General features: G+C 37.3%; 1 protein-coding gene across 1 annotated transcript in view; it reads left to right on the top strand.

The window, feature by feature from the left end:
- Window positions 1-25,005, top strand: part of Flt1 (fms related receptor tyrosine kinase 1) — a 176,588-nt gene that overhangs the window by 105,542 nt on the left and 46,041 nt on the right. Inside the window, exon 16 of the mRNA XM_026388407.2 lies at window positions 15,910-16,041. Coding sequence (XP_026244192.2) covers window positions 15,910-16,041 — 132 coding nt within the window. The remainder of the gene's footprint in view (window positions 1-15,909; window positions 16,042-25,005) is intronic.

The raw sequence follows: 25,005 nt of genomic DNA, 5'->3' as shown, positions 1-25,005 counted from the left end.
GTTCTTATGCCCCTTCTGCCTGGAGTACTTTCCCTTTGTATGATGCCTACCTGTCCCAAGACTTGGATTTGCTGTTCTCCCTCTACAAGGCCTTGCACAACTCCACAAGGAGAAGGCAACTCCTCCATAAGTCTTCATTACTTGTGAATGCTTCAACTTCTTTCTTGAGATTTTGAAAATATATATACAATCATCACTTCATATGTGTCTATATTATCTATTTCCTCTGCTCTCTTAATTTTTAAATCATCTTTTGATATGTATTCCTCCTCCTGAGAAATAGTCTATCTTATTTATCCTATTTTTATCTTTATATCTTCAGAATCTAGCATAGTATTTGGCAAATAATTAATGAGTGGTTTTCAGAAAATCATATTCTATACTTAGCAAGTTTATTTGTCTGGACAAATGCCTAGATTTTGGACAGAGCCTCTACCATAGAATTTTTTAAGCCAAAGAGACCTTTAGAGTATCTTTTAAGCCAAAGAGATCTTTAGTCCAATATGGCAAATCGAAAATTGGCTAAAGAGGTAAAATGGTTTACCCAAAATGACACACTACCAAGATAGGTAGTTCCATCAAAAAGAACCCATTGAGGCTTTCTACTACAATAAAAGGATGAGTGAATACATCAACAATAAATAGCTTGTAAAAGAATGTGTGTAATATTCCTCTTTAGAGATTCAGAGTCCATTTAGTATATATAAAACCCAAAGAAGTCCTGCAGTAAAGAAACATGGTAAATTGGTTTTAATTCTGTATTCCCCAAATTTGCTTGATCACAAAATATATTTTATATAATATTAATGCATGATGATGAGTGTATCTTTGAAAAAGTAAACTGACCTAAGTTCAGTTTAACACTTTGGATATGGGTTAAATCAAATTTGAAAGCTCAGGACCATTATGGGCATGGAGGAAAGATTTAGCAAGAGAATGTGTCCAGGCAGTTACACAAAAAGAAAAGGATATGATATACTAGGGAGATCAGAGTTTTAGGCCCAGCATTCATGAGTCATGTAAGAATTTGAACAACTCACTTGTCCTACTCTCTGAGTTTCTATTTCCTTGTTTATAAAATCAGGATAATAATGTTGACTGCACAGGGATGTGGTGAGGTTTAAGTGAGTGAACATAACTAACCTGGCCCATAGTCATAGCTTAGTAAATGCTACCTTCAGACCCACCTCATTTACACAGAAATTGGCTCACAAGTTGTCAGAATTCATGGAAGGTATCAAGAGTTACTAAGTTATCTATCTCAAATATCAAACAACTCTAAATATAAGAAAGATATCTAAACGACCAACAATAAAAAAAAAAATTTAAAGTCAAAAAAAAAAGAGAAAGATATCTACCCCTGAAGAATATCTACAATAGATCTCTTATAAATTCTTGTGTAAAATATTTATAAATATCACTCTAATATGCTTTTAGCATTTATTAAATTCAACTATGCTTTACATCTCTTTTCTCTTTATTTACTCTTTAAACCTACTATATCCTTTTGGAAATGAATTTCTTAATTTCTTGGAGACAATCTTTTACATGTATATAGGTCCTATAAAGTTTCATACACAATATTGCCATTTGAGTCAGCAAATGCAGTAGCAAACATAATATGCTCCATGACTATGACCCCCATGTCCATATACATAATTATCTTCAAAGATGCCAACTCTTCTGTGGTTACTTCTTTTTACAAACCCATGGGTAACAAATTATAGGTAACCAAGGTGATCATCCTTAATCAGTGTTCCAAAGCTAAAAGGAAAGAACATTGAGCCCAGAGCCTAAGAAGCCTGAAAACTAGTTCATTATACACTCAGCCATTGAGGCCAGAGTGAGTTAAACAAACAAAAAAGAGAATAAGGTGTGTATCCTGTAGAAACCTGGATACATCTTTTATAGGAAGCCTGGCAGCTCAAAAGGGATCTTTATACCAAAAGAATCTTAGGGGCCTTGGATCCATGATAGGATCTGGTCCACTATCATAGTTATTTGTTAAATGATGACTCGTCCCCATTCCAAAGAAAATATGCAAGAGGAAGCAGGGCACACACGAGAGCTCACGCTCTGATGGCCTGCTGAAAGACCTCAGGGTAGTCAGAGCTTTTTCCTCCCTGCTCATTTCCTTTCAGGAAAAAGCTTTCAGTGGGACACAGCCATTCTCCAGAAGAAATGCAATCCCAAGAAAGTGTTACGAAAGCTGAGTAGTAAATTCTTGGGCCAAAGGGCATCAAGCAAGAACAAAAAGGATGCAGGAACAAAAGTGTATAGGCAAAGGAAGGCATATACACAGGGGCTGGGAGAGGCCACCTCTGCCAGGGAGATCCAAATGAGAAGAAAAGCAGCCCTGGACATCCTGCTGGCTACTGCCCAACTGGGGCAACAGCAGGCTCTCCCCAGCCTCACTTTACCACTGATTGCCCACCACTGGCTGCCACTCATTTATCCTTACTCTGGCCTTTCTCCTCTGTTTCCCTCAGCCCTCTGGACTACAGACTATTTTGATTCCTGCTTGAAAAACTCTCCTTCCTCTAAGTTCTTCTTGCTCCACTCTAATTCTTGTCACCAGGGATTCTTCTCTCACATTCCAGGACAGGGATTCTTCCTTTCTTCCAATGTCCAAGTCTCTTCTGATTTATGCCATTCAGTGTATCACTTGGTTGGTCTCTGGTTTTATGTGTGCTTATTTTTTTAAAAAAATTACAGATAGTAAAGAAGACATATTAAGATATATCTAAGAATAATCATAAAAATTTATGACGCATTCACTGGGCATCAAGGTACTATGTATGTGTGCTAGAAATCTCTCATTTAATTTTCACAATTATGCCAGGAATGAGGACACACACCTGTAATCCCAGCAACTCAGAAGGTTAAGGCAGGAGAATCACAAGTTTGAGGCAAGCCTCAGAAACTTAGCAAGAAAAAAAAAAAGTTAACAGGTTGGGGATGTACTTCAGTGTTAAAGTACCCCTGGCTTCAATCCCCAGTATCAAAAAAATAATGAAACTATTTTTCATAACTATCCCATGAAGTAGGTATTGTTGTTAAATGCATTCCACAGATCAATTTTCTTACCAAGCACCAATTAAGTTGCCAGCACTGCTCTAAGTATTTTACTGATATTAATTTGTTTATTACTCTTAATAATTTAATAAGAAGTGCTGAACGATTACACCTGTTTTGTAGACTCAAGGTTGAGAAAGCTTAAAGAGGGAAATACTAGCTCAGGACAGGATTAATGGGCAAGGTACCACATTCAACTCAGAGAGTTTGACTCTGAAGTCAAAAGAGTTTTACTCTGAACACTGAGCATGTGGAACTAAGCACTAGTTCACACTAATCACAAGAGGACTAGTTTTAAAGGACCTAAAAACAATGAATATCTCCTCATTACTCACTCATAAACATGGAATTCTCTGGAAGACAGTAGTTTATTTAAAGAATATTTTTAAACACCCTAGAGCATATTTTAAAAAATGAAGTATTTTTAAAAACAGACATCACATGTACAGAGTTAACAATTTTGAAGCCAAATGTTACTTTTAAGTTTTAAAAAGTCTAGAATTCATTTCATATCAGCCCAACACTCATCTATTTACTGATTCAATAAATATTTATAAGGTGCTTCTTCATGTCTGGCACATGCTAGGCTCTAGAAATATAGCAGTGAAAAACTTAGGTAACAAAAAGATCCAAAACAATTAACTTATGTATACATTTCAATGAAATACAGCTTCTTCAAGCAACAATCATGTGTGTCCTGACTTATTTATTATCATGTCAAATAGTTTTTTTAAAAAATGGAGTAAGATGAATAAAGGGGACAAGTACTATGACTTAATCACAGGATTAAAATATCTTTAATATGAGAGATGAGGACAGGTTGATCAACAGGTACTAAATTACAGTTAGTAGCAAAAAAATTCTGGTGTGCTTGCTGCACAATAGATTAACTACAGAAAACAATAATGGAACCACACTTCAAAAAGCTAGAAGAAAATATATAGAAAGTTTTCATCATGAAATTTTATCAATGTTTGGAGGGTGGGAATGTAGCTCCATGGTAAAGTTTTTGCCTAGCACGAACAGAGTTCTGGGGTTCAATCTCCACAACCCAAAAAAAAAAAAAAAAAATTCATTCAAGAAATGATGTTTGAGGAGACAGACTTGTTTAACTTTATTTAAGCATTACACAATGTATACATGTATCAAAATGCCACATGGAAAATGTGTAATTTTCAATATGTACAATTTTCTATGTATCAATTTAAAAATAAATTTAATTTAAAAAATCTTTACTACATTAGATAATCAAGAACAAAACACCTTCGTATTTTAATTTTGCTACCTTAATACTGAGCATACAATAGTTTCTTACTAATTCTTAGTTAAATATACAGAATAGAGGAAAGATAAGAAATAAAAGAGAATTTGGGACAGGTAATAAAAGCAAGAGTCTCCAAACTAGAACTGGGTAAAGAAGCTACTAGGAACCATTAGGAGGGACTAATAGGGTACAAAAATGTTGACAGATGAAGGTGATGGAAGACATATTTACCTTGACAGGGGGAAATAAAAGCTAGTGTGAGTGTAATACAAGGCAGCAATCGGAGAGAAAATGCAGCAGTGTAAAGGAACCAATATCCAGAAAGAACCACATAGGTCCCAACTTGGAGATCAATTCTATCTGACAGGTCTGAGTTTGGTTTGGTTCCCAAGGGTTATCACACACCACAGCTCCTTTAGGAAGCATTCATTTCTGCTGGGAATGTAGCTCAGTAGTACAGCACTTGCGTAGCACACACAAGGCCCTGAGTTCCATCTCCAGCACCAACAAATAAATAAATACACCCTACTCTTAAAAAAAGAAAAAGAAAAAAAATTTCTATTGGGCTAGAAATGGTTAAGGTTTGCACTCAGACTTGGGACAATGATATGAAGTCACCTTAAAGAAACTGAGACCCTGAGTCTCTTTACTCTCTCTCCAGTCACCTGCTTGAGGGACTGGCAGCTCCTTTAAAATAATCAAAAGTCATCTTTCTACCTCATACCCTTCCCAGATTTTTCCACTGAGGTCCTAACAAGTGACATGGCTGAGTGCGTGCCCCAAGAGAGGGGCTGGTGGCAACCCACTCTGTAGTGGCACTTTAAGGAGTAAGGATAAAGATATGCTTGCAAAGCTGACAAAACGCAGCAGTCCTATGTAGGTTTACACTGATACAAGTACAAATGATCTCACATATGACTGTGCAGAGAAAATGGAGTTTCTGAAATTCATTAAAATGCTGAAGTAACAAACTCTCCCTCTTTCAAAAATACATAAGAGAATATAAGATCTTTATGGTAAAGTCTGCCTGTACCAAAAATTGTCATCGAACTCTTATTTAAATTTCCATAAGAGTGAAACATTTTTAGACTTTGAAGGTAAAAGCACTAGTATAGGAACAACAGAATTGAGAAAGAATAAACTGTGTCTTTAATAGACTGAGGCTGGAGCAGGAGAGGACCACTCTAACCCAGTGATTAATATACCTTAAATGGAATTTTCTTGGTTACCAGGACTAAGTATTTATCTACTGACCTGAAAGGGACATTTTTCCTGTCACCACCCTATCCCTGACACCATTTATCTGTATTTGTAAGCACCATACTCATTATCACACATAAAGAGAGAATAGAATCATCTCTGGGTGGTAAAGTGATTTGAACAGATCTAGGAAATATCTTAAGGAAAGGAGAGAGAGATGAGGATACTAAAGAGAATGTTAATAATGCCCAGGGATGATAAAACTGACCATCTTCACCTCCCGGCTATTAAGAATTGACAGTTTTGCTTGATTTCATAGTAATAATGCAATTCAGAAAGTTCGATTATCATTTGTAAAACTTGAGTAGTAAGCACCTTTTTTTTCTCATGAAATCTACTCTATGATGCACAATGAATGAAGAACTATTATAGCAGAAAAGAAGGATGTTCAGGATTCCCAGGTATGCATAGGGCAATGCATGTGAAGGTGGCCTGTGGCTCTTACTATCTCCACTAAGGCTGGTGGGACTGGCTAAGCTGCTATTCTTACTAGTCCTTTCTCTTCAATACGTGACATCAAAGTCAGAGGGATCTCTATCCAGACCAAGAAGCAGCCCAAGTTTCAATAGTGAATAGTGAAACAGCTCTTTTCTTAGGCTGAGACCTCAAAACACATTCTTAAATTTTATTTGTACTTCTGACAACAATAAAATATGAAGAACACTCTGGACCAGTGCAGAATCAAGGCTTGGTTCTTTTCCAAGAATAAACTTCCTTTTAGAAGGTGAAGAGAAAGGCGAGGCAATAAAAGAGTGGAGCTGGGTAACTGCACAGAAAATAAAATCTGTTGGCATTGCCGAAGTTCAGAGCTACAACCCTGACCTCAGTCAAAAGAGGAACCCTGACTTTAACCAGTCACAACATGACAAAAAAACAAAAATGTTACTTTATATAATTCCCACAATTCTGCAATTACATCTTAATATTTGGCTAGTTCAATAAAACTGAAAAGTACAGCTGTAGAGTTCAATAGTTTACATCTAGAAAAATAAAGTAACCTATAAGTAAAGTCCCATTTTGAATTGGAAATCAATAAAACCTATTTATATAGAATCAATCTTGGCTCCCAAATACATTTTTTGTTGACAAGTTTCAGCTTATATAGGTCTCACACATATAGATGTACATACATACGCAGCATCATATATCATACCATACCCTAATGCTTTATCCAAAGTAAATTTCCTGGCTGCATTTCACAGCATAACATCCTCATTCCTATTCAGCCCATAAAAACCTTCTGAAAGCTGCTGGCCACAGTAAGTACGACCTGAGGGATCACATTTTGGACAACACAAACATATGCATATGAGCTAGATGTTTTAGTTTGGTTGGAGGTAGGTGTTAAGTTCTCTTCAATTTGCAAATGAAAATTCAGAATGTAAGAAATAGGAAGGAACTCTGCCAATGTGGACATCATTTTATTTTAATTTTTATTTTATTTAGTATTTATTTATATGATACTGGGGATTTAACCCAAGGTGCTTTACCAATAGCACATCTGAGCACATCTCCATACCTTTTTTAAAATTTAATTTTCAGACAGGGTCTCACTAAGTTGCTTAGATCCTCACTAAGTCTCTGAGGCTAACCTCAAATTTGCAATCTTCCTTCCTCAGCCACTGAAGTCACCAGGATTACAGGTGTACACCACCACACCCAGCATGGGCATCATTTTAGAAAGACTTTCCTTTTTTTTTCTTCCTAATTGTGGCAAAATACATATAACATAAATTTTACCATTTTAAAGTGTACAGTTCAATGACACTATGTACATTCACAATGATGTACAACTGTTACTATGTAATGTAGTTTCAGAACTATTTCATAACCCAAAATGGAAATCCTATATTCTCTCTCTTTTTTTTCCCCTCCTTTCTTTGCAGTGCTAGGGTTGGAACTCAGGGTCTTCTACATGCTAAGCCCGTGCTCTATCACCAACACCCTCAACCCCCAAAGCTGCTTCTTTTTGACAGTGAGTGAATTGACTTCTTCCTTCAATTCTTTCTATGACCTCTTAGAACACGTGGGACCATACTTTGAGCACAGCGATGGTCAGCAACTCATCTGGTCTGAAGAGCAGTCAATGCTTGAGAGGTCAACAGTAGAGGGGAAAAAATGGGGGACAAAGAAAATAGAGAAGAGATATAGGGATCTGCAGGTGGGGAGGTGTACTCTCTCAGGAGTTATCCAAGGGACTTCTAACTTGTCTAAAGATACTAACCCCAAAACTAAGAGCACTGACTGGGCTCTTAGAGTAGAAGGGGGCTCAATCTCTACAAATTCCACCTTATACTGAAGATTAAAAAAAAAGAAAATTCATATGCTATCTAAGATACACACCATCTTTTAGCAAAATCACATAACAGGCATAAACTAAGTGCTGGAACAATGCAGGAACCTTGAATTTACATTCTCATAAAAATACAAGGAATAAACTTAAACAAAATTATAAGCATATAGTATACAATCATACAATAATTACTAGGATGAAGATTAAAATAAAATAATAAATTATACTGAGTGGCAGTGTTATTCTAAGGGAAAGCCAGCATCTCTGAGATGAAATCTGAATTTAAGAGGATACTATGTGACTTGCTTGTATCATTAAATATACCTTAGAAGTCCTTTGACATCAATACACATTGTTTTAATGGTATGTATTCCTAAAATTTACTTAGCTATTTAGAAAATATATTTTCTTGATTTTAACCTCTTTGCATTGCAGAAGTACTTCTCTGTCTTATAATGGTCATTAGAAATACTATTAATAAAGTCAGTACAATTTTAAATATCATGCACAAAAAAGCCACTGTAGGTGAGTGGTTATATTTTGCAGTATAGACAAATCCATCCTTATAGATATGGTATGGCAAATCTGAACATACCATAAGAATTTATTGAGTCAGGAGTATATGCACACACACCTCTCTCTGTGTGTTTTACAATTTATAGATAGTTGTGGTTGATAATCAAGATTTTATAGTCAATGACTTTCACTTTAAAGTATAATAAGAAAAAGTAAATTATTTACGAAGTCCCTTGAAAATACTAAAAGAGTTGGACATATTAAAAATTTAGACCACAACTCATGGATAAATGTGTAGTCCAATGTGTTCACAAACTGATCCACAATACCACTAGCAACTAACACAATATGTCGGTTAAGTACTTACACTGAGTCTTCTCATTAGAATACTTTATTGGTATTCAAGAAAAACAACCCTCTGTAAAGTATTATCTCTTTGAGGCTAATGAAACCTGTGAAATCACCAGAGGTTGCATTTCTAAAGCTCTAGGAACTGGGGGCATTTTGAACCTTAAGACGTCAAAATTAACAGACATACAATTTGACAAATTCTGAGAAAACAGAAACACTGCGAGTCATCAGTAAATACTACAACTTAAGGCGTAAGATTCAATGCCTAGCATAGCTTCATAATTTTAAGCAAAGATCACAAAACTTACTCTCATCCTCCAACCCCTATACTTGATTTTCTACTGTCTGGATTCATTTGGTTGTTTTCTTAGTTAATGAAGGTTAGCTAGACACTGAAGATTACCTAAGAAGGCTTCTCCAAGAGTACAATGTGGAGCAGGCAGATAAGAAAGTCAGCAATTTGATTATAAAATGATAAGTGCCAGAGTAGGGGCATATACAAAGTAATATAAGAATAACATAGAAGGGGTCCAAAAAAAACCAAAAGATGCTTTCCAAAGTAGCTAAACCGTCAATATTAAATGACAAGTAACTTGACCCTTAACAAGATATAAAGTCACTGAGGCTTATCATGAACTGCAAATTGATCAGCATGGTCATATCAAGGATCCATTTAGAGAGATAATAGGCGCTGAGGCTTGGAAGACAGGCAGAGGCCAGATGATGAAGGTCCTTAAGAAAAATATAAAAGCTTGTCCCTATGTACATTCTCTAAATCAAAGTTGTATCTAATCTATCTGGCATCAATATTTTATTGACTCAGTAAATTTAAATAAGTGAATTTGGTTAATATTTCATTTTAAAATCATGAGCTTTAACATAAAAAAATTCATATTTTTGTCTTCTCTTTAAAAATCAGAAGACATGCCTAGACTCAAATTCCCATCTGGCAGGAGCTAAGAAGAGGTTTCCACTTTCAGATGGAAGATAGGCCCTCTATGCTTCATAGGCAACCCCTCCCATCCCCACAGACCCATGATTTCATTCCCAACTCATTTATGTTATATGGCTGGCCCCTAAAGGCATCTACATTTGCAAATCTTGCTCTATGCCCTGCTGATCCAATCAGATACAGCTTCTTAGAGTAAAGAGAAATAAATACTGAGTTTGCACAGGAATTATTATGATTTTAGTGGTTGAAGAAATCTGTATTCACCCTCTGAAGCCATGGAAATACATAAACAAGCACATGAAAATGACTTAAGCAAACTCTCTAGAAGCAGCCAGGCATACAATTCACCACCTCAGCAAGACAAAGTAAAGATCATGTTTATAAGTGAATTCTACCTGTTACTTCTAATGACTCACACCCAACTAAAAAAGAAAATTCAGACAGAGCAATCCCTCAAAGAACCCAATACCATTGTGCATAACAACAAAACTTACAACATATCTCAAAAAAAAAGTAACTTAAAAAATCATTAAACTATTAAATGACATAAAAGACCTAAATAACTCAAAATCCTTGCTATTCCTAGATAGGAATATTTGTTATTGGGTGGAACCATATTGCCATTTTGGGGAGTCAAAATACTGGCAATATCACATGCTTCAACCTACAAGTAAATGTGACAATTTTCCCCAAATTATTAATAAATTCAGTACAATTTCAAACAACATCCCAACACTGCTTTTTATAGAATTTGATAAGGTAAACCTGAAATATTAAAAAATAAAGAGCCAGGAAAAATCAGCCCATTTTGAAAAATACATCAGACTATACCAGATATCAATATGTATTATCAAGTAATCATAAACTATGTGGTACAGGTATAAATAAACAGGTCATAGAAACAAAACCACTAGTATATGGAGATGTGGTATCTTATGAAGCTGGTACCAAAACTCCATAGGAAAAGAAGAGGGGCTGGGGATGTGGCTCAAGAGGTAGCTCGCTTGCCTGGCATGCGTGCGGCCCGGGTTCGATCCTCAGCACCACATACAAACAAAGATGTTGTGTCTGCCGAAAACTAAAAAATAAATATTAAAATTCTCTCTCTCTCTTTCTCTCTCTCTCTAAAAAAAAAGAAAAGAAGAGATTATTCAGTAATTGATGATGAAATCATTGGTTATTTACATGGTAAAAATTAGATCTTTACCTTACACCATAAACACACCCCCTCCCGAGAAGAAAAATCCAGATAAGTTTTAAAACCAAATAAGGAGAAATAAAACTCTAAATAAATCTAATCTTTTAGATAGATTTTATGAAAAAAAAAGTATAAAAAGGGAATGCTTTATGACAGCGTAATAGAAAAAGTTTTTGTTTGGGTTTTTCTGGTATCCGGAATTGAACCTAGGAGCACTTAACCACTGAGCCATATTCCAACCCCTACCCTTTTTCACGAAGTTGATTACAGTCTCTCTAAATTGCTAACACTGGCCTTTCACTTGTGATCCTTCTGCCTTAGCCTCCCAAGTCACTGATATTCCAGGCATGCTCCAACACGACTAGCAATAAGAAAAGATTTTTAAAGCAAATAATAAAAATCACAAATTACAATAGAAAATATCCAACTTGATTACGCTAAAATTTTATAAACTTTAAAGATAAAAATTCACCATAAAAGAACTTAAAAACACTGCTTATAGGATTGGAGAAGACCAGCCACATGTTTAACCCACAGAGAATTAGTATCCAAACATATAAGAATTTCTCACTCATCATTTTGCCATTACTTAAAAAGTATAATACCAAGTATTGATAAGTATACGGGGAATGGCAAGCTCTTGCTTATTGGTGGTTCAGATATAAACTGATTCATTTTGAAAGACAATTGGTAATAACTGAAAATGGATATGCCCTATGAACCAGCACAAGGTACACAATACTGTGTGAGATGTTCATTGCAGCCTTCTTTGTAAAAAAATAAAATACAATCTACAACTATCCCACAGGAAAGGAGTGGATTTTAAAAACCTGTGGCCTTTTTATACAATGGAATATTACATATTAATTTTTAAAAATGAACTCTATCTACATGTATCAACAAGGATAAAAATTAAAACACTGATGAATAGAAAAAACACAAGTTGAAAAAGGATGCATACTGTATGCATCCATTTAGAATTTTTAAACACAAAATATTGTACATAAATACTATTCATGAAAAGTATAAAAACATGCATGAGAATGATATGTACCAATTTCAATACAATGATACCTTCTGGAAAGAAGGTAAAGGAAAAGATAAAAGTATAAATTTGGGCTGGGGATATAGCTCAGTTAGTAGAGTATTTGCCTAGCATGTACAAGGCCCTAGGTTCAATCCCCAGCACCACCAAAAAAAAAAAAAAGTATAAATTTTATTTTATGTGAGGGAAGTAAGGGGTCTAAATAAAATATGGAAAATGTTGACATCTGATAGTCTTAATGATCGGTGCATGGGTTGTAATATCTCTATACCTTTTAAGTTTTGAAAGTAATTACTACACAAGAATTAAAATTAAGTCATAAATAGAATCCTTGTTAAAAAATTTCACTCTTCAATGGAACAGAGCCTCTATCATAAGGATTATTTCATTCAAAGCAAGGATCAATAGGTTAAGGCAATATAGAAATTAGAAACAACTGTGAATTATGTGTGGGCAGAAGATAATAAGAATAGTTATTGTTCATTGGTGTGAAAGAGAACTAAAAAGAGTAGAGAGTGAGGAAGGGCCTGACGAGGTAGAGTTCTAGGTGGCCCATATGATGGTGACACATCAGTGTTTTTGTGCCATTAGTTAAGAGCATAATGTGAAGGCAAATCAGAAGGAAAAGCTTTGCTCTTGATTCTGAACATCCTCCCACCCTAGCTCCTCTCCTCAATGTGATGCAAAGAGGAATCTGTGCCAGACACAATGTTAGCTCATTAGCATCCCATTACTGCCTTATCACCTTCCATAATTACAAATCTACTTGGGTAAAATCCAAATCCTTTGACTTTATTTTCATGTTGTTAGCTTTAAATTTGGATTTGAGCGAGAGAAAAGGGACTATTGTTTCAGATCTCCTGCAAAGGAGATGATGGTAGGTAGCAAGATAGCTGCTATATCATAAATGCCCAATGACCCCCATCATTTATTCTCAAGCCATATTTTTATTTTCTATTATTGCCACTTACACAATACCCTACACTTTTCAAAGCTTCAAATTTTTCACTTAAACTATTTCAAATGATCCTCATAATAATGCCATGAAATAGGCAGAGCAGGTATTGTTCTCATTTTACAGATGAGGAAAACAGCTCCAAAGAATATCAATGACTTAGCCAGAGCTATAGTGAAGAGCTCTCATTTTTTCCTATTATCTGGGCTTAAAAACATTCAAAACATCTTGGATTCACCTCTTTTTATTCCTGTATCCAATAAAGAATCTGTCCCTGCAGGTTGTTTCTACCAAGTGTCTATTTCCATTTCTTCCTCTCCACTTCATTTCCCAACATCCACGTTGGGGCCTCATCATTCCCTGAATGAATTACAGCTGGTGAACCAGACTTCCAGATGCCAGTCTTTCCTCATTCCAATCCATCCTGCATTCTCCTTCTAGACTAAACTTCCCTAAACATCACTTCCATTATGTCATTTCCCTTCCATTATGTCAGTCCCTTCTTGACTCCTTCTTTTAACCAAGAATCAAAAGGACTCCCCAACCAAGATTTCAAAGCTGTCCTTAAAACTCACCTTTTCCCGTCACTACTCAAAGTAGGTGCTTTGGAAATAGAAATGGTTAACATACATTTGAGAGAATATTCGGAGAATGCAAATTTTTCAAAAATCATTTTTACGTATCAAATCAACCAAGTTTTGTGGTTTTTATTTTTTCATATAATACTGCTCAATATTGGCAGAATGATAAAACAGTCTCTTACCCAATGCTGGTAGAAGTGCTGACTTGTGTAATCTTTTTGGAAGACAATTTGATTATGTGCATTATGTTTTTGACCTACAATTCTGTATCCTAAGGAAATAATTAGAAATGGCAACAACAAAAACCTTATGCCTAAGGACGTTAATTGTACTGTTATTTAAAATTATGAAAATTATACATACATGTAATTAATGCCACTCATCTATCATGTCTTTTACTGGACAAATTCAATAGCCATCATATTTTCCATCTCATCCCCATACAGACTTACATGCTTCCAGTGGCTTTTCACTGCACTTAGAATGAAATCTTAAGTCTTTACCATGGCCTACAGGGTCATGAAGGATCTGGGCTCTGCCTAGTTCTTGTTTTCATCTCTTCTTTATTTTTCCCCCTCTTCAGAGGTGGAAACCAGGCCTTGCACATGCTAGGCAAGTGAACCGCATGTGAGCTACATCCCCCATCCTAGTTTTTCATCTCTTCTGCTGCCTTACTTTGTGCTAGCTACAGTGGTCTTTTTCACATTTCACAAACAAACTCTATCCTGCCTCAGGGACTATAAATTTGCTGCTCCCTGTGCCTAAAAAAAACATTTTCCAACTTTTCAGATGGCTTGTTCCTTCCTATCTTGCAGGTCTCTACTCAAACATCACCTTCTTCAAGAGTCTTCTCTGAACACCCAATATAAAATAGCCTTCCCTGCGGCTCAGGTTGGAACTCAGTGGTAGAGTATGTGTTTAGCATGCATGATATCCTGGGTTCCATCCCCATAACTAAAAATAAATAAATAAAATGAAATAGCCTCCTCACCCTTCTTAACCCATGATCCTCTTTATTTGGTTTATTTTCTTCATATACTTTGTTGCTACCTGAAATTACATTATTTATTTGTAATTCTCCAAAACTAGAATTTAAACCCTTTGTAGGCAAGAATTTTTATTTGCCTGTTTATTATAGGTCTAGTTCATAGTAGGAGCTCAAAAATATTTGTTTTAAGAATGAACTAAAGAAGTGCACTTAAAAATACTAAAGGAACAACATCTGAGAGGAGGTAAAATTATAGCCACTTGATCTTTTTACTTTTTAATTTTCTTTTACGTTTTTATGCTTTTAAACATTTCTCAAAATTTATACTTTGAGTCTATCTTTTGTAATCAAACAGAAACTAGTTAACAAAATATAGCCTATACTCTGGTCAAACCCATTTTATTACTAATCAAGAACAAGCCCTCAGTACATATTCATTTCAACATCATGCCTTTTCTCAGGCCTTCTTTTCTTCCTTCACCTCGGCCCAAGGGCCACCTCCTCCATGCAGCCTTTCCTGATTACTTCCATTCTTGTTGATCTCCCTCCCTTTCTCAGCCCTTGCACTTGATTGTATATGTTGTGCTACATTTACTCATACTCATTCATTAAATACTTTCTGTATATTTTCTGTGTCTTGAAGCCTTTCACGTGCCTATGCATTCCTAGTATTCCTTCCATCACACCGTGCTCTGTGGTACTTAATACTTGCTTTTACCATATGCCATGTTGTGCCATTCATTTTTACATTTATTAAGAAGAAACTGCTTTCATTTTTACCTTAAGGTTGAGGAAACTGAAACTTTAGGAAGGTTAAGTAACTTGCCTGAAGTGAAAAAGGCTATAGTGGTAAGGCATGGATTCAAACCCAGCCAGAACTCTTTGCCACTATGCTATGCAACCTCACCAGGCTACATGACAAATGAAACATGATTTCCTTTGACCCATAGGCCACAAATGTGCTTTCAATTAAATGCATGATATTGGACAAGTTATTTGACCTTAGGGAATCTCAGTTTCATCATGTGTGAAAAATACAATACCACTTTGCAGGGTGTTATGAATGTCAAGGTATGTTGAATTGCATGGGGCTTACAAAAAGCCCCATGCTGGGAGTGAATGTAGTTGTTAGTATTAAATATGCTATTTTTGATACCTACATCTTTAAAGTAGGGAATGGCAGCTCCCCCTCACTTCTACCTACCCCATGGGACAGCCACATCTCCATAGCTGGGATCACAACTTTCCTTGGTGAGGAAAGTGCTAGCAGAAAGCCTGGACAGCCGGAGAACAAATAAGCAGGGCTGCCCATGGTTAATCAGAGCTCAGATTTCCTCCTCCAAACTCAGATGGATAGGAAGACACTTGAGTTGAAGAAGTTGTTTTGTTTGTCATTCAGGTCCACTAATCTAAACATCTCTCACTCCTCAGGAATTATTTTAGGACCGGGAAACAGCACACTGTTTATTGAAAGAGTCACAGAGGAGGATGAAGGTGTCTATCAGTGCAAAGCCACCAACCAGAAGGGTGCCACGGAAAGCTCAGCATACCTCACCGTGCAAGGTAAACAGTGCATAGGAAAGCAACAAGACACTGTTCAGATACCTATTTCCCTGTTTGTTTAACTTCCCACCTCCCAGTCCCCTGCTGCCTGGCGCAATCTGTCCCTTCCCTGGTCTCCTTCTCCTGCCTCCTGCCCCTCCGGGAAGGTACTGTCTGTTTCTGTCTGGTGAGGCACAAGGCAAAGCCCAAGATGGCCAGGCTAAGCACATACAATCTGAACCATCCCAGCAGGGGAAGTAGTTCCTGGAAGAAAAGAATTCCCACTGCTGACAGCATGGTTACAATGACCCACAGTGAATGGCCTGAGTGGCCCATACCTGTGAGAAAGAATCCAAGAAGGGAGGGAGGGAAAAAGGAACCCACACTCTTCAAATTGCTCTTTTTTTTTTCCTTTTCAGATTCCCAGAAATTAGATATGTGCTTCTTGCCCCAATGTTTTCCTAAGCTGGTTTTTAACATGAATAGGCACAAAATATTATCAGGGAGAAGCAACACATAATAAACAGACCACATTTAAGAAAAATATTCCAGTGCTTCCTTTTTCTGGGCCTCAGAAAGTTTGTTGAGTGGCAAAACACAAAAAGGCCAAATTTTGCCTTTGCTTTGGCCATCTGGCTTCCATTTAGAAAACAACTTAGACCTCAGTTTCAATTCTCCAATGCTAAGAATCATCCAAAAACATAAAATTTACAGCATCATAAAATATCAAATTGGTACCTCTCAGATGTAAATATCAATGGCATTTTGAGGTCTGATATGAAAAGATGGAACTTGCTCAGAAGCCTGTTTCCAAATGCTCACTACTGTACTTCAGAATATGCAAGCACTTCTGGAAGAAGGATTAAGAAGAAAGCAATGAATTTCAGTTCGTTTACCCTGGAAATGTAACAATGCTTAGCGAACATAACTCTGAGAATTCACACTTTCCATTCTTTTCTAGGAGATGTTTTAGAGTCTCCTGAAACTGAAGTACCACAAATTTATATTTTCAGGAAAAGTGAGAGGGTAGCATTCCCCCAAAGACTTTCAATAATATCCCTGCTTGCCTCCCAAATGATTCAAAACATTCTTTTCAACTGTTCTGCTCACACATAGAGGAAAAGTGCATCTCGCTTGAACACTTCCTTTTTCAAATGGTTGCTCCTATCTTTTAAGAAGGACTTCCAATGTGACCTTAGGAGTGGTTACCTCAGGCCATAGAGAGCAGAGAGCAGGAAGGCCCCCTATTATCAGATCAAATGCTATTTCCCCCATGTCTTCACAAGAACCCCATCAGATACACAGAACAGTTACTATCAACCTCCAAAGGGATAGGAAATGACTAACCTAAATCACAGTCAGGCAATCCCAGACCTGAAATGGAACGAGGCTTTTTTCTTGGACTGGATTTAACCCACCACATGGCAACCCTGCCTTGCTATTTCTGTCTTCCCAGCTTCTCTTCCAGGGAAAAAGGGTCAGCAATGACTGGACAGCTAATGACTTGGGAGAAGCTCTGGCATGAAGCAGAGTTGTTTATGCAAGTTAATAGGCTTCCCCTTTTCTGCTGATCTGGTTTTCAGAAACCACTTCACTTAAAACTGTGCTTTATTAGATCTACCCACCAAGCAAGACCACTACTCCTCCTTTTGCCATAAGGTTATTCTTTCATTGTTCAAGGGCACATCAGTGCCACTAAGGAGACCCCCAGACTGGATTAGAGCCAGCACTGTGGCCACAGTGAGCCTGCTTCACCATAGATGCCAAGTGTGGCCTTTGTTCTTCATGTTCATCACACAGCCTAGAATGTCTTCTGTCCAGGCTCCATTCCAATTCCAGCCAAATTCTTCTTATCCTCCAAGGCCACTTTCAATACTTTCTACCTATCCTTCAGGATGAATAGCAGAGTCACATCCTCATTCTCTTCTCTGCTCTCCCACATCATGGTTCTAGGCATTCACAGTACTTATTTATATTTGATTATTATTTCAGCCTTGATCAATGCTTCTCTTCCTACTGAATTGTAAGCTTATAAAGGCAGGAACTGTCTGATATTTCCTTGTATTCCATACCCATGCCCAGTTTTCAGCAGGAACCATATTTATTTAATATCTGTGTGTGCAGGTATTGTGCCAGACAACAAACAATACAGTGAGCCCTCCAAATTCACAGGCCATGAATTCCCAGATTCAACCAACTGGTATAAAAAAATATTCAGAACAACAACAACAACAAAACCCTGCATCTGTCCTGAACATGAACATTTTTTCTTGACATTATTCCATAAACAATATAGTATAACAACTATTATACAAAGCATTTATATTGTATTAGGCATTATAAGTCATCTAGTGATGATTTAAAGTATACAGGAGAATGTGTGTAGGTTCTATGTAAATACTACACCATTTCATTTAAGGAATTTGAGAAGCTGGCGGGGGGGACTGTTTTGGATACCGGGATGGCAGTACTTAACCCTATTAAATCTTACAAAATCCAAAGAAGTACACAGTGTTATTCTCAACCTACAGATGGGAAGATGGAGACTCACAGAAGGCAAACTGCCCAAAATCACAAATATATGGTGAGGCTGAAACTTAAGTCCATGTTGGTATTAACCTCAGGATGTTTCTACCTTTCCCCACTCTTCTTATTCTGAGAAGGAAGTTGTCAGCAAGGTCTTATAAAATTGAGATTTGCCATCTTTCAGTTATTCTGTTGTTTTGGTTTCTTCTCTAAGTGCTTCTTAATTCCTTACACTGATTCCTTTCTCCTCTAACATTATGCTTTTCTGAAAAGTCAGACAACAAAGAATACTACATCACTGAGAATTTCTAAAAGACTGTAGAAGCCTCTTGAGGAAAGCAGAGAGAGTTTTCACTGAAACTGAACATGTTGGCTGCCATTATAGATGTTCTGACCCCTATCATCTCTTGACTTCATCTCTCACCTCCCAATCCACCTTCCTACTTCTCTCAACCTCCAACAGTCCAGCCCCCAATACAGAGTGGTCCTTTTCAACAAGCTACCTTCAAGCCTGGTATCTCACAGTGGCTCCCAACTGCCCAATGCCCTCCTCCAGGCACACACAGCCCTCTCTTGGCCCCTTCTCCAGCCTGATCTCTCACTCTTCCCCACCCACCTCCAACACGCCCTAAACACCTGGGAGTCCCTAAACACACTCATACTCCTCATGGCCTCTCTGCCTTTCCCCATCTTTTTCCTGTCGTCTGAACGACCTTCCCAATTGTTCTGCCCCTGGACAATCCCACTACTCATTCTTAGAGATCCACACTTGCTCTGGTATATTCTCAATTGACCTCCTACTTCACCATCATTTTTTCCCTCTGTGCTCCCATAGCACTTGATAGGTTCCTTGAAGGCAAAGCTTGCCACTATTTATTATTCATGTTTTTTCATTCTAGAGTACTCAATAAACATTTGTTGGATTTACTCTATTTAGAAAACCACTATTTTATGTCAGAAAAAGGAAATACATCAACATACTGGTTTAGGGCAAAGAGAGAAGCCACATTCAATAATCTGTTAACTCAACAACTTACTTATCTGCTCAGAACTATGCAGAATATAAAAGTGTGAGCCTCCCTAACCTTGGTGTACTCTGAAAACCCAGTTAAAGTAAGGTCAAGGTGCACATGAACCATGTCAACAAACATTTTGAGCTCTCCCAAGAACAAAGAAGAAACACCATATGGTATAAAAACATACTACACAATGCCACTAGGAAGGGCTAAAGGCTTTCATAGAGACTAAGATATGAAGTATGACTTAATACTGTGTCCTCTAGAATGGTAAGGTAGAAGAGATTGAAATTGAGATGACAGCAAGTTATGCAACAACTTTGGATATCCCTCTTGACAATAACAAAGCCTAAATAATCCTAGCTAGTCCCTACTGGCTAGTCCATTGCATTTTGTATGAAACTGATACTTCTGTCTCCCAACCTCTTCTCTGTTATGTGGCACAGAATGTGGCCTTATCCTCTGAGCTCTTGTTTGTAATGTTTTCCCCTGCTTTCAGAACAATATCTATATCCAACCTCTTTGCTTAAAAATTATGGTTAGCTGAGAAAACAGATCACCTGATCTGCAATCATGAAAACACTTAGGTTCATTTATAAAGGAAACATAAATAAATGGAGCCATTTATATGAATAAGATAATTTCTGAATAATGCAAAAAAACATTTTTTTAGGATATTTAACCTAGAACAGAGATAATATGGGAACAACATGTCTGTTTTCTTCAAATACTTACAGAGCTTTCTGACACAGGCATTTAACTCATTATTTGACACATCAAGAAAAATAACTAGAACCAAGGAAAGGAAATGGTAGTAAAGTTTCCAGGATACAGGTTTCAGATCCATATAAGGATATAGTTTGGAACAGGAAGAATTTTTGGAAGTTGATACGACGTGGATCTTAGGAAATCCTGAATGTATGAGTCAGGTGCAGCACCTTGAATAGAAGTACTTTAGGCTCTTTGAAAAAATTTAGGTTCATCATGGGATGTGGTTTCAAAACAGTTGACTATAATTATCTGCTCAGTAATTTTACAAATGAAATTGGATTCTTACTCTAAATCATTACTCATATCACCCTGGTGACTGTAAAACATTACCTAGATTTAGACTTGATTTCCTGGTAGATGCACATGGACCCTTCAGACTGACCTATCTTGTCAAATTGAGTTTAGGAAATGAAACCAGGCATACAAGTTGTGTCTGTGGCTATGTTTAACAGATTGAAAGAGGTTCAGGAATTAGCCAGGAAGGAAACTGTCTGCTCTTTTTATTTCCTTTGAAAAAGGATTCCTATACTCATAGATAAAACAATGTGTTATTTTTGCATCTGAAAAGGATGAATGGACGGTGGAGTCAAAGTAGCTTCTTTAAATAATCACAGGTCTTGTTTGGTTTGGACCTAGCCTAAGCACAAGTGGAGTTTTCAAAAGGGAAGTTCCAATATTAAGACCAACAACAGAACTGTTCACAACCAAAACCATTTCTGAAATTAACATAGCACTCAACAGCCCACAGAATTCTATGAGACTGTTACAATGAAAGTGTAACACATTTTCATTGTTATTGCAATGAATATATACAAAAACTTTCTTATAGCAAATTTAAGCCTTACTATATTTCAACAGCATTTATAATTAGGAGAAAAACAACTTGAAGAACAAAAAAAAAGTGTTTTGAAAATGATTAATGGGTTCAAAAATGACAGAAAACACAAAAAGACTGCCTTGGGATCTTGCATTCTACATACCTGGCACAGCATATAGGTGTGATTTGCAAAGTTCATGCCACAATAATTGCATATTAACATTTGAGAAAGGACTAGAGGAGTTATATATTATGTTCTCTAATAAAATTCCAAGGTCAAGAATAGAAAAAGCTCAAAATCAAATTGTCTTGGGTCTGCAGCCACTACAATTTTATCACCTTTGGTCAGCTTTCAGTTCATCTTTGGCCCTCTTTTGGTCCCTGCTTGTTCTCTACCTTCATTCCCCTCTCCCTGAATCCTGCCCCCATTCTCTCCCCTGGTTATCCTGGCACTGAGGAAGGATGTAATAAACTAATCCACATGACCATGTTGGGGACTAATGTTGTTTCTCTCGTGGGTGTTATAATTTCAAAGGAATTCCCAAGGAGAGAAAAGTGCTCAAATAGATGAATTAATTCCACATAGGAGGACTCGGGGCAGGGATACACAGGACTTTTTACTTCAACTCTAACATAAGGCTGGCCTTGGTTATGAATTCAAAAATGGTGACAGAATTTAGTTAGGGTGATTTGAGATCTTTGTAGGCAGTTCTTAAGGCAAAATAATTAAAAAAAAAAAAATCCACCTTAATTCCTCCTGTGGAAACTAGGATGGTGTAAAACTGCACAGGGCATCACAGAATTGAGTGTTAGGCTTAGTTAGCAAACTTGGTGTTGGCCAGGTGAAGGCCTGGACCTAGTAATTATACCTTATGCTTATTAAATATGCAACACACTGTTTTAAGCAAGTGTGTACACATTACTTAATTTTTTGCAATCCTACGAGAAAATACAATTCTCTGAAAGTAAGAATCTAGGCACAAAAAGGTTTAATGATTTGTCAATATCAGGGCTAGGAAATGGTACTGAGTTTGATCCCCTGTACCCCCCCCCCCAAAAAAAGAAGAAGAAGCTAAAGAAGCTTACTAACCCTTAGAGGATTGTTTAAAGGATTAACATAGTTAATATAGTATATATCATATGATAAAAAAAACGTTATAAGTTATTAGCTAACATTATTGTTAGTAATATCATGTACGGATCCCATTTCAATACAACTTTCTGTATTTTACTCTTCTGAACTTAGCCAGTAAATCACCCAAGTGGTGTTCCAAACCACACAATTCCTGTTTGGCTGAGGGATTTGGTTTGTGGTATTAAAAACTAATGTCATAAATAGCAATTTTAAACATATTTACCTAAATTACTCTTGAAAATGCACTTCAAATTTAATCTGAATACAGTATTTCCACACATCTGTCCTAAAATGATTCCAAATCAGCATAAACAGGTTCCTAAAAAAACCTCAAATTAAAATAACAATAGACCCAGCGAATAAAACTAAACTACCCTGTGGTGTCATGCAAATTTCGCAGGAAGGTGGTAGCTCAGCAGTCTGCAGAAAATGATGGATACTTGGGTCAAATCTAATTAGTTTTAGGAAAAAAAAAAATTGTGACACACGCTGTATGTTTGGATGGTTGGAAAAAATAAATCTTGCCCTGGTGGACTTAAAAGTGATAAAGGGGGAAAAAAAGGAACAGAGGAAGCCTACCAGGTAGGGGCTGTTATCCCTGCTTTTTATGAATCTGGAAATGGATGCAGAGTCCTTGATCTACAGAATGGCTACTCAAAGGGTCACATGATGGCTTCTTGCTCATTCTTGATGAAATGTGTACTTAGTCCCTAAGTCAAGGCAGGTGCTGGGGGCCAAGGTACCCAGGTGGTTTGCTTCTTGGGAAACCATCTGGAGCCCACTGGCTCTACTGTCTGGGACTCTAGCAGTTGGGTGCTACACAGTACCAAGGCTGTATGCTGCTGCCAGACCACATAACTCAGGCCATGTGTACAAGAAGCCTCCATCACCATCAGAAAGGCTCAGGCCACTGCACAACTGCAGAGACTCTAGACAAGACACAGCACACTTCAGAATTCAAATAACCCTGCATGACACCTGCCCTTCCTATTTCTGAAGGAATGACATGAAGCCTGAGAGGACGACTTACATGGAACACTGTACGACAACATCAGCAATCTGTAATAAAAGGCACAATTACCATATACTCTTCAAATTAGTTATATTCTTCTAAGTATCCCAAATAAAAATAGTCCTGTACTGTGTCTTGAAGCTGGCCTTTGACACACATCACATGGGAGTGATGTCCCTGAGACCCAGCAGAGGCTTCTAATTATTATCAAATCCCACCCACATTTCCGTTGGCCTCCTTTCCCCTGCCATGCACAGCTGGGCTATTTCATGCACTGAGCTCATAAACTGTCATTGGTAAGTGAAGCTGGATGTAGTCAGGCCAGTATATATATATGGACATCTGACTGCAGAGAAAACACCTAAGGGCTTATTATTTAAATCAGCCTGTGAGCATAGGATATCCTGCTGGTGGCATTTCAAATGGATAGAGATACAGCTATCAAAGGGGATACAGCACAGATGCTACATTGTAGACTGTAAAATTCTTTGTTTTATTTATATTTTTATGAAGCAGTACTGAATATTATCAATGTAAGTAGGTCTTTCTTGCCTAATACATGTTCATCTTGAAGATAATTTCAAAGAGCTGATTCCTTAACTGTGTTTGCACACAAATACAGTCAAGTCCTTCTGAGAGGAATTTTGCTTGAGTAAGGACTGTGGAATCAGACTTTGGGGGTCAGCTTCCTGCCCCACAGAATGCAGTGGGAAAGTTCCCACAACCAGAGGGGGCCTCTCACAGCACATTCCAGGCGGGAAGCATCTGCAGAGGTTCTATGCAGACAGTGCCATGTCTCAAGATGCTATCAGCATTTGTGACAGCCAAAGCCACTGTGCCATGCCCTGAGAAGATCCAAATCAAATTCCATAAACTTATTATTTGCAGCATAAGCAAGGGTGTGTGCACGCATGTGTGTGGATGTGTGTGTCCATATAGCAATGCAGCATTAGGCCTTACACTGTAGAAGAAATCCACACTCCTGAGTTTACAATATTCCCACCATCAGGACGCACAGTGAGAGAAAAGCTTATCTTACTTTGAAACCTCTATAAGGAGTTGTTCTCAATCTCATGAGGTTCAGGGAAACTTAACCACAAGTTGACAAAGAGACAAATGAAGCCAAATTCATGAGTTCACTTGACACTATTTTCAGGCTGTCTCCTATTTGCCAGGCACTCTTCCAAAAATGGGATACAGCAGCAAAAAGAAAACCATGATCCTACATTCTGTTGTTTCACTGAGAACTCTGAACATACTCATCAGTTCAGATCTGAACACCAACCACACCCTCTCTCTTACCATTATATACCACTTCCTGGAATAAATCTGGGACATAAGTGGTGGTCCACATACTTACTAAATTAATATGTGGGAACAGGGGTTTATTGTTGTTATTTTGTTGTAGTTTTTGGTACTAGGGATTGAACTCAGGGAAACTTAACAGCTGAGCCACATCCTCAGTCCTTTTTTTTTCTGTTTTGAGACAGGGTCTCACTAAGTTGCTTAGAGCCTTGCTAAATTGCTGAGGCTGGTTTTGAACTTGCAATCCTTCTGCTCTCAGTATCCAGAGCTGCTGGGATTATAGACCTGTACCACCATGCCCAGCAGACCAGGGATTTGACCTTGAACTCCCGAAAGCCTCATGAAACTCTTTGGAGACAAAAAAAAAGCAAAATAATAATTTATCCATTCATCTGAGGAGTTG

This window comes from Urocitellus parryii, chromosome 2 (assembly GCF_045843805.1).
Source record: "Urocitellus parryii isolate mUroPar1 chromosome 2, mUroPar1.hap1, whole genome shotgun sequence".
In the NCBI taxonomy this organism is placed as follows: domain Eukaryota; kingdom Metazoa; phylum Chordata; class Mammalia; order Rodentia; family Sciuridae; genus Urocitellus; species Urocitellus parryii.
The sequence above is the reverse complement of the archived record's forward strand: the minus strand, read 5'-3'. Positions and strand labels throughout refer to the sequence as shown.